The sequence below is a fragment of the Canis aureus genome, chromosome 38 (genome assembly GCF_053574225.1).
Source record: "Canis aureus isolate CA01 chromosome 38, VMU_Caureus_v.1.0, whole genome shotgun sequence".
NCBI classification, from domain to species: domain Eukaryota; kingdom Metazoa; phylum Chordata; class Mammalia; order Carnivora; family Canidae; genus Canis; species Canis aureus.
Genome location: NC_135648.1, coordinates 3,000,574 through 3,010,495, shown reverse-complemented (window position 1 = coordinate 3,010,495; position 9,922 = coordinate 3,000,574). Strand labels below are relative to the sequence as shown.

Genomic DNA, 9,922 nt, shown 5'->3' with positions numbered 1-9,922 from the left:
GTTTTTAAACTCTGTATAAGGGCATCGTATTATGTGGTATCCCCTGGGACTTGCTTTTTCCTCTCAAGCTGGTATTTTTGATATTTTTTATGTTGCTTTATTTTAGATATAGTTTACTAATTTTTACTTTGTATAGTATTCTACTCTGTGGAAAAAGCACAATGTATCCATTTTTCTGTTGGTGGATAACTGAATTGATTCCAAAGTTTTGCTTTTACAGATAGTGCTATTATGAACATTATTGCATCTATCTTCTAATACACATACACTAGAATTTATTTTGGGCATATACACCTGGACATTGGATTCTACTTTATAAGATAATGGACGTATTATCTAGCGTTGACCTCGGAGACAAAATCTAGCGTGGCTGCATTGGGACCTCTGTGGGTCTAAACTGCACAGGGCCATAAACCAGACCTGGTGTAACAATTCATTTTCCCCACTTCCTCCCAAACCCCAGGCTAGATGGGCAGATGGAGACAAGTAAACCCCCCACCCATTCTTTCTGCTCTATTCTTGCCTTCCTCACCCCTCTCCTTGAGGCTTCCAAGTACTTGACGAGGCTGGATCCTCTGGGCAGAGTCTGGAGATTTTGCAGATGCCACACATGCCACTCATCCCTTAAGGTCCAGGTTAATTTCCATCTTCTTCAAAGTATCTTCCCTTATGCTGGCTCATTCAATTCAACTAAACAGAATTTTAGAGCTTAACTATGCCTCATTAAACTAAACACCAAAGAGTCAATGTGGTGCAAAGAGCTCACCCTCCAGTGAATAGAAATAAGATACTAAAAAGTTCTGATGTGGTGGGATGAGAGAGGTGCACACAGACACATGGACGAGGAGAGCAGAGGTGACATTTATCTTAGCCAGCTGCATCTATGACTTCCTTCCCTGATCGTGGATAGCTTTTATTATCTGTACATGAATTCCTTGTTTAGCATGAGAGCTTGCAGGATGTGTTCATGAAAATGGTACCATTAACTGAACTCAACTCCATGTGGCATGGCTGTAACACGGTATAGGAAGTATATCCAGAATAGTCCTCTAGCAATTGAGCTTCCGTGTTTTCAAATCCACCAAAGTCATGAAATACCTCTGGTCATCATTTCTTGCAACTCCTATTCACACCATTGTGAGTTAAATCCTCCCAGGCTGCAAAGATGTTTACAGGCTCTTACTAATTCCCAACTGCCTCCTGGTCCTTCCCCTTGAAGGTGTTAGGAACTACCATAAAACTCACCTTTTAGAGAATGATGGGAACTATCAAGAAACTCAAGTGTTAGGGATGCCTGGGTGGCTCAGCGATTAAGCATCTGCCTTTGGCTCAGGGAATGATCCTGGAGTCCTGGGATCGAGTTCTGCATTGGGCTCCCTGCATGGAGCCTACTTCTCCCTCTGCCTGTGCCTCTGCCCCTCTCTGTGTGTCTCTCATGAATAAATAAACAAAATCCTTTTTAAAAACTCAAATTTTGGGATCCCTGGGTGGCGCAGCGGTTTAGCGCCTGCCTTTGGCCCAGGGCGCGATCCTGGACACCCGGGATCGAATCCCACGTCGGGCTCCTGGTGCATGGAGCCTGCTTCTCCCTCTGCCTATGTCTCTGCCTCTCTCTCTCTCTCTCTCTCTCTGTGACTACCATAAATAAATAAAAAATATTTAAAAAAATAATAATAAAAAAAATAAAAAAATAAAAACTCAAATTTTAATATCCAGCATGATTTTATTCCTTTGTTTCTTTGTGGCATGTCTGAAGTGATCACATGTGCATTTTTTATAAATTACTGTGACTCAATATTGCACAGAATAAATGGCACAAAGAAAGAATATGGTGGAAAATATCATACCACGTGATTTAGGATGTTAGAATAACATGATAGAATGCTCATTGGCTGAGCTAAAACGAGTGCTAACTCATTGACCAAAGGTCTACTGTAGAGTCTCTCAAGCTTTCATTGGCTGTGAATGTACAATAGCAGTCCAAATGTAGAAAAAAGTATTATTCTGGTACCAAAATAGATTTATGTATATATTTTTAAAATATTTTATTTATTTATTCATGAGAGAGACAGAGAGAGGCAGAGAGAGAAGCAGGCTCCATGCAGGGAGCCCGAGGCGGGACTCGATCCCGGGGCCACAGGATCAGGCCCTGGGCTGGAGGCAGCGCTAAACCACTGAGCCACCCGGGCTGCCCCGACTTATATATATTTTTAAAGAAAAATGCTTCAGAGACATAATAAAATAAAAAATTGCTGTTTTGGCAATGTTATGCTTGATCACATATGTCTGAGTCTAATCGGATCCTGTGGGAAATTTTTACATATCCCGCTTTTATTATTTTATGGGAAAGGGTATTACTCTTCCTCTATCACAAAGTTTAAACCCTCTATAGACAGAGACACTATTTTATGAGCCTCCTTAACATAGAACAAACCTTGGTATGTAGTAGAGGCAACGAAATACCAGCATGTAATTAATATTTGCTGAATGATGCTGGAGGAGGCAGCAAGAAGAAGAAACAAAGGTCCACCCTAGAGCCTAACACCTAGCTTCCACAAGGTTGAAGTTTCTTAATCTTGGCACTATTGACATATTGGACAAGATAATCCTTTGTTGTGGGGGCTGTCCAGTGTGTTACCTGATATTTAGCAGCATTCTTGGCTTCTACTCACTAGATGCCAGTAGCCCCACTCCCCAAAATGTCTTTAGACATTGTCAAATGTCCCCTTTGGTGGGGGTGGGGGATTGCCTCCAGTTGAGACTGCTGCATTAAGTGCATCTCATTGATTTTCTTTTAGTCGCCAGATTCTGGCCTGGGCAAAAGAAGGCAACAGCTGGTCTAGAGGGAGCAGGATTGTTACGTCATGTTATGAGAGAATATGTAATTATAGCTAAATTCTGAGGATCACTTTGTGCAAATTTATTTATACTCACCTATCTCTGTTACTCTAACAAAATACTGGGCAATTTGTAAGACTATTTATGTGTATGTATAGGACAGAAAGAGCAAAAGTAGAAAAAGCTGAATTTATTCAGAGTACTTGAGCAATACTGCAGATGAATTATTTACTCGTATTCAACAGGACCCTTTATGGTCTCAAGCTTCAGGCGGACAGATAGGTCCCTCAGCTCCATGACCAGGTGACCAAGGAGAGCTCTCATATCCTGCATTTGCTTGAGAAGAATGCCCATCTGGTGATACAGATGGGGGTCTGGCACCTGTAGAGGAGAGGAGAAGCCTGGGTTCTTAGAAGGGGTGGACAGTGGAGGCTGAGGTCCAGGGAATGCTGTTGGAGTAGATTCTGGAACAGGTGACTTCTGAGGAGCTGGATTCAAGGTGCGGGACGAAGTAGAGCTGGAAGGACCTGCATTATGGGATAAGAGGAACATATAAGACCGAAGTCTGACTCTGGCCCTAGCCTCATACTATGGTCCTAGCCTCATATTCATGGTACAGATAAGGGTGAAGCCTAACTCTGGCCCTAACCTGTCTTTCTTGTTTTCTGAAAGTGGCTGTGGGGTCCAATGCCAGCAGAGGTTTAAGGACTCCCTCAAGATCAAAATTTGAATCTGAAGCTTGGCTACCTCAGTTTGAAAATCTTCAGTGATGTGGCTTCATCATTACAGGGCTATAGATATTAGCCAATTCTTCCTCTATAAAGGCAGAACCTAATTCCCTACAGTATGGAGGTGGTCAGTGGTCCTAGGTCAACCTCTTTACTGTATATGACATTAGTGCAATTCCTCATCTTTGTTCCAGCCTTCAGTGTTTCAAGAACACCTCCACTGGCTCCTTGTATCACCTCCTCTTCAAAATCACCTCCTATTATTTTTCTTATGACATGATCTCAAGCCCCCTCATTAGGGTTACCACCCCCTCTGGATATATTATTTCAGGTCAAGTGCAGCCTTTTTAATTGAGAATTGAATATAAACTCCCGACTACCTCACCTTCATTCTAGATACTATATTCCTGCAGATGTCCAGCGTTCATGTAGGGAGCATAGGGTCTATGGGGCAGCAGCTGTGGAGCTGGCTCAGGTTTTGGTTTGGTGAGGTGTGCACTGTGGTCCGAGGGAGAAGTTCCATAACTGTGCTCTTTTCCCTCCCCGGGGACTCTGGTTTATTGTTCCCTCCTCCTCTGTGTCCTAACTTAACCTGTTCATACCAAACCCCAGCTCACAGGTACAATCCTTTCCCTCACTTTTCACACACGCCAGACAAATCCACACTAACTTACTCTGCACCCGGATCTCCAGCTTGGAGCTCTGTTTCCAAACTTGGTTGTCCTCAGTGGCTGCTTCACACCAGTAAGACCCAGAGTGCGCCTTTGAAGCTGTTGGGATCTGGAATTCCGGGGAGAGGCCCCTGCTGCGTACTGTCCTGCTGTCCTTGTAGAAGGAGAAGAAGAGGCGGGTGGTTGATCTCTGCAGGGGCAGCTTTGTCTGACAGCTCAAGGTCACCGGGTCCCCCTCTTGGGGCTCAGCAGAGGGGGTGGCTCTGAGAAGTGGGGCTGGAAACAGTTCTGGGGGAGAGATAAGTGAGAAAGAAGAGCTCAGCCATCCTACATTCAGGTGGACCCATGCCAGGCAAAGTATCTGGTCGCACTTTCCTCCCCCATTCCCATTAAGAATGAGCAGTCTTAGCAAAGCTGCATTGAAACTTCCAAATCTTCTCTCTCTTTAACTAGACAATATTAGGAAAGACTCAGAGGTGGGCAAATCTTACAAGAGTCCAGATACCCAATCAGTGAACATTGGGAAGCGTGGATCTGGGGGATGGAAGTGTGGGAAGCACACGGAACTTGGAGAGGACTCGAAGACTTGAGAATGCAATGCGGAGATGCTGCTCCTCCTGAAGCCCAAGCATTTGCCAGCAACCTGTCTCTTAGCCTTCAGTGATCTTGTCACCTTTATTGAGAGACAGTCTTGGTCTCTCTGTGTCTCCCCACCTGCCTCTGCCAACAACCACACTCCCTCCAGCGCTCACCTTGGATCTTGATAGCCACGGAAGATGCTGTTTCTGGGCTCCCAGGACCAGGGCTCCTCAAGATGCCGCTGCAGTGATAGTGCCCGCTGTCAGTCTCTTGCACCACCGCAATGGAGAATTCCCTATTAGGTCCAGGGGGACCCATTGCTGAGCCATCTCGGTAGAAGGTCACTTGGGCCAGTGGCCAGTCTTGCCAGGCCTGGCACCGTAGAGTCAGTGGGTCTCCTTCAAATATAGGGCTGACTGGACCTTGGAGGATCAGCCAGTCTGTGGCCCAAAGCAAGAGTTGAGTGTGACCCACTGCCTCCCTTGGGAGTTCCCCCAGTGCTACTCGCACAGACTGCCCTCTCACCTTTCTCTGAGGGTCCACACAATTCTCGCCCCTGGTTGGGAATTGGAACAACTTCTCTAGGGCCAAAGAGTGAGTGAATTTTTGTAGGGCTTTTGTGAGGCTTCCCTGAATATAGGGAAGAAGGTACAGAAATCCCTCTTTATCCACAGTTTTGCTTTCCATGGTCAACTGCAGTCCAGAAGCAAATGATCCCCCTTCTGATATATCATCAGAAGATCAGTAGTAGCCTAACACTGCCTCACAGTGCTTCTGTCAGTCCCCTCACTTATTTTATCAGGTAAGCATTTTATCATCTCACATCATCACCAGATAGTTACATATTAGTACAATAAGGTATTTTGAGGGAGGGAGAGAGCACTCACATAACTTTTACCACAGTATATTGTGATAACTATTGTATTATTAGATATTGTTGTTCATCTCTTACTGATCTCTTACTGTGCCTAATTTATATTTTATCATAGGTACATGTGTATAGGGAAAACTTAGTATATTAAGACTTTGGTACAATCTGCAGTTTCAGGCATCCACTGGGGGTTTTGGAACATATCTTTCATGGATAAGGCAGGGCTACCGTACCTCATCCCACAGCCAATTTACTGGGAGCAACTTTGTGACTGGGCTAGTAGGCTGAAAGAGCAGGTTTGGGAAATGGGAAAAAGAGAAGGTCTGCACTAGTCAGTCCTTCCCGAGACCTCACCGTAAGACACAATCAGATGGAAGGGTTTACTGAAAGTGTAGCCCTTGACCTGGAAGTCAACTTCCCTTGGGCCCATCAAGTCCTCCTGGGTATCGCAGCTGCTGTCCTGGGTGCTGACAGGTCCTTCACATTGCAGCGTCTCAAAAGGGGCGGCTGAGCAGGGCATGGTTTGAGAAGCAGAAAACAAAGCTGTGACTTGAAGGAAGAAGACAGAAAATTGCCCTCCACCAGGGAATCTCCAGGAGAATCATCCTTTGTAGAGTGAGAAGGGGAGACTCCAAAACCCACATGGGTCTATTGACTTGTAACTTGATCCACTGGCTTTCAGGTGCTCTCAGGGAATGGACTGTGGTTTGGGGAAGAGGGTGGGGAGACAATGGCAGAATGTGAACTCACCAGCATGACATCCAGCTGCTGGTGCAGGAAACCAGAGGCCTAAGGCAATGATGACCCCTGAGCAGGCAGGCGTAGGATAAAAGGGGAAGGGAGATGATCAGATTTTAACATTCACTGGGTGTTTAACACGTACCACACACTGCTGGACACTTTTATGCATTATTTTACCTAATCTTGACAAGACTTCTAGGTATGTAATTTCACCCCCAATTTTATAAGTCTTAGAGAAACAGGCTTAGAATAGTTCATTAACTTACCCAAAATTTGAAAAAAAAAAAAAAAGTAGGGAACAGAGCAAGAAAAGAAATTATGTCTGAATCCAAAATCAGTGTTCTTTTTACTTCACTGTTTATAGACTTGATCAACTGCAGGTCTCAGATCTTCCTTGGAGGGTTTCTTCCACATTTTCATTTTCTCAAAATTCCCTTTGTTCTTCATCCATGAATATATTATCTACCAATTAGCTTTCAGTACCTAGCAGTGTCTCCTCCTTCCTTTCTCCTTCTTTCCAGTCTTCATTTTTTCAGCCTTCTCTACCTTGACGTCCTCTGTCCCTTGAATTTTCCATGGCAACAATAGAGCCCTTCCTATGTCCTTTTCTCTACTCCAAACCTCTGCTCCCAGTCTGTAATGGTAACTATGGAACAATTCTTTCTTTGCTTCCAGGCTAAAACTTAGAGTTAAGGATTTTTCAGTGTATCTCCTCAACCTATCACTTAGCTCCATCGTTGACCCAGGCAAGATAATTTCCATTTTTCCCATCTTCATGACTGCTTCTTGTCCCTCAATCCCTCTCCCCTTCTTTTGGCCCCATGGCCATTCACATATCCTCAATTCTTCACTCCATTCTTTCCCGACCCACTTGCCTTTGTTCCTTTCCATTCCCAAAGGCCCAAAACTCTGTAACTTCCCCAAGCAAGGCCTCTTTCCACTTCCTAATTCTCATTATATCAGTACCAGGTGTTTTCTTTAGATCCTCCCTCAGCTCCCTTCACCACTACTGCTGCTACCTTTTTCAGTTCCTCTGCTATTATTCAACTGGACTCAGCTTCCACTCCTTTTTGAAAATGAGCTTGTGAGTTGCCAGGCACTTTCACTCAATTACATGGTAGGTGTTAGTCTCATTTTATGAATAAGAAAATGGAATTAGAGATATAAAAAGTGAATTTTCCAGGTGACATACAGCTAGTTAATAGAAAAGGAGTTCTTGCCATAATACCAGTGCTGTATCTTCACACAGTCACCAAGTCCTGTCTCTATGAGTTCAGTAAAATGATTCAACAACATTTTTGCACAAGGATAATGCAGATGCTAAAGAATTAAACATAAATATGACAAGGTTAAAAAACAAAAACAAAAACAAGCATTGTCCCTGTCTACAAATAACTCAGTTTAGTGGATGGCACACCCATATGAGGAGATTATTTCAGCATGAGGAGTAAAATAATAACAAAGATGTATGACAGGCAACCATTGGGGCAGAAAGAAAGGGAATCTTTCAAAGAAGCTTCCCTGGTGAAGATGTCACCTATATGGAATCTTTAGGGATGCCTAAAAGTTTGTGAGTAGGAGGAAACGGGGCCCATGGAGAAAGCTCATTTCAAGCAGAGGTAGCGGTATGAGTGAAGCTTAGAGATAGGTAAGAACCTGGTGTGTGGGGATCCCTGGGTGGCACAGCGGTTTGGTGCCTGCCTTTGGCCCAGGGCGCGATCCTGGAGACCCGGAATCGAATCCCACATCGGGCTCCCGGTGCATGGAGCCTGCTTCTCCCTCTGCCTATGTCTCTGCCTCTCTCTCTCTCTCTCTCTCTGTGACTATCATAAATAAATAAAAATTTTAAAAAATTAAAAAAAAGAACCTGGTGTGTGAATGGATAAATACAAGCAGGGTGGGGTTTATTACAACATAATTTGCAGGGCTTGCAAGGTAAAAGCAGAGGCTGCAGAGGTTAAGTAGAAACCAGGCTATGGTGTGCCTTGTGTGCACCAGCTGCAGAGTGCAGAATCGATTTCAAGGGCACAAGACTGAGACACGGAGGTTAGTTAAGAAATTATCGGACTATCCAAAGTCGACAATGATGAGAGCTTTTCCTAGCATACACTATTAGTTCTGTCTCAAGGAAGGGACTGTCTCTAAGAACAGTCTAGAAGTTACATTTTGCCAAACTTGCTAATGAATCATATCCAGGGGAGGGAGAGGAAGGAGTCTAGGTTTTCTTCCAAGTTTTTGGCCTGGATGCCTGGGTGGATGCCATGAAGTGAGATCAGACACAGTGAAAGATGAAATTAGGAGATGTAGGGACCAAGGGGACAGATGAATTCAGTTTTGTGCTGAGATACCTGTGAAACTTGCAGATATATGTCCTGTGCAAAGTTGGATCTTCAACTGTGAAGCTAAAAAGCACAATTAAGGTTGGAGATTTGACTTGGAACTCTTAAGTAATAGTTGTAGAGGTAAAAATTATGCAGATACATGAACTCACTAAGGAGATTGGGTAAAGAAAGAAGAGTAAGGAGGCAGGAATAACAACAATAGAAAACACAAGTCTTTAAGGGGAAGATAACAGAAGCCATCAAAGGGACAAAGACGGGAACATAGAGTGCAAGGAGAAAATGGCATAGAACTCAGGCAAGCAAAGAATGCCAAGAAAGAATAAGTGACCAACACTGCCCAATGCAGCAGAAAAATCCAGCAGCAGAAGAACTAAAGGGTGGGTAATGGCATAGTTGATCATTACACCCTGGGCAAAACTGATTCTGTTGGAAGCCAGACTGGGTGCGCTGAGGTATGAGTGAGAAGTGGGGAAGTGGACAAAGTAGGTGGTACCAACTACTCTTTCAAGAAATCTGAGAAAAGGAAGGAAAAGAGTTGAGATGGTAGCTAAATGGGGCATCATAGTCAAGGGGGCTTTGAGAATGGAAAATCTTGAAGATTTTTATATTCAGAAAGAGCCATTCAATCCAGCATACCACGTTTTCAAATATCTACCCTTCATTTCCCACCTGAACATTGCTTCTTTGGGCCAAAGTCAGTCCACGTATCTTTCCATTGATCAAAGTCAGGCATATCTCCATTCCCACACCAATGTTCAAATGTATCACTTACCTAGTAGCATCTGGGCTGCCCAGAGCACAGTAGGAGAAAAGTAGAGGACCCCAGCTGTGAGGACACAACCCAGCCTCATGGTGACTGTGTTTAGGTCTCCTGCAGCCTCTAACACACTGATTTTCTTCAACATGAAACCTCTCAAATTAGAAAAGAGGAAGTAAATCTAACTGTCTCATCTCCTTGCATCTGGAGCCTATTTTCAACTTTGTGATTGGCTTTCATCATTCATATTTGACTAGATTGGCCCCAGCATCATCTACATCCTTAGGGTTGTAAGTAATACAGGAATACTCTCAATTGTTCAAGATCTCCCCCGTAATGCTCAGAGACCTTCCAAAGCACATAATTGTCTGATACAGCTTCTGGCCTTCATGACA

General features: G+C 44.0%; 1 protein-coding gene across 1 annotated transcript; it reads right to left on the bottom strand.

The window, feature by feature from the left end:
• Window positions 1-3,013: 3,013 nt before the first annotated feature.
• FCRLA (Fc receptor like A) lies at window positions 3,014-9,679 on the bottom strand. Its single transcript, XM_077886730.1, has 6 exons — window positions 9,543-9,679; window positions 6,438-6,494; window positions 6,042-6,194; window positions 4,990-5,256; window positions 4,241-4,525; window positions 3,014-3,365 (listed from the first exon to the last, which is right to left on the bottom strand). Exons 1-6 carry the CDS (start codon window positions 9,673-9,675, stop codon window positions 3,067-3,069), a joined length of 1,194 nt encoding a protein of 397 aa, XP_077742856.1. The 5' UTR covers window positions 9,676-9,679; the 3' UTR covers window positions 3,014-3,066.
• Window positions 9,680-9,922: the final 243 nt, after the last annotated feature.

Excerpts from the sequence above, each read along its gene's own strand:
- FCRLA (XM_077886730.1), bottom strand. The coding sequence starts at position 9,675 with ATGTTGAAGAAAATCAGTGTGTTAGAGGCTGCAGGAGACCTAAACACA. Across the intron at positions 6,495-9,542 it reads GGCAGCCCAGATGCTACTAG|GGGTCATCATTGCCTTAGGC; the intron begins GTAAGTGATACA and ends CTGCCTGCTCAG. Across the intron at positions 3,366-4,240 it reads GCTGGAGATCCGGGTGCAGA|GTCCTTCCAGCTCTACTTCG; the intron begins GTAAGTTAGTGT and ends CCCATAATGCAG.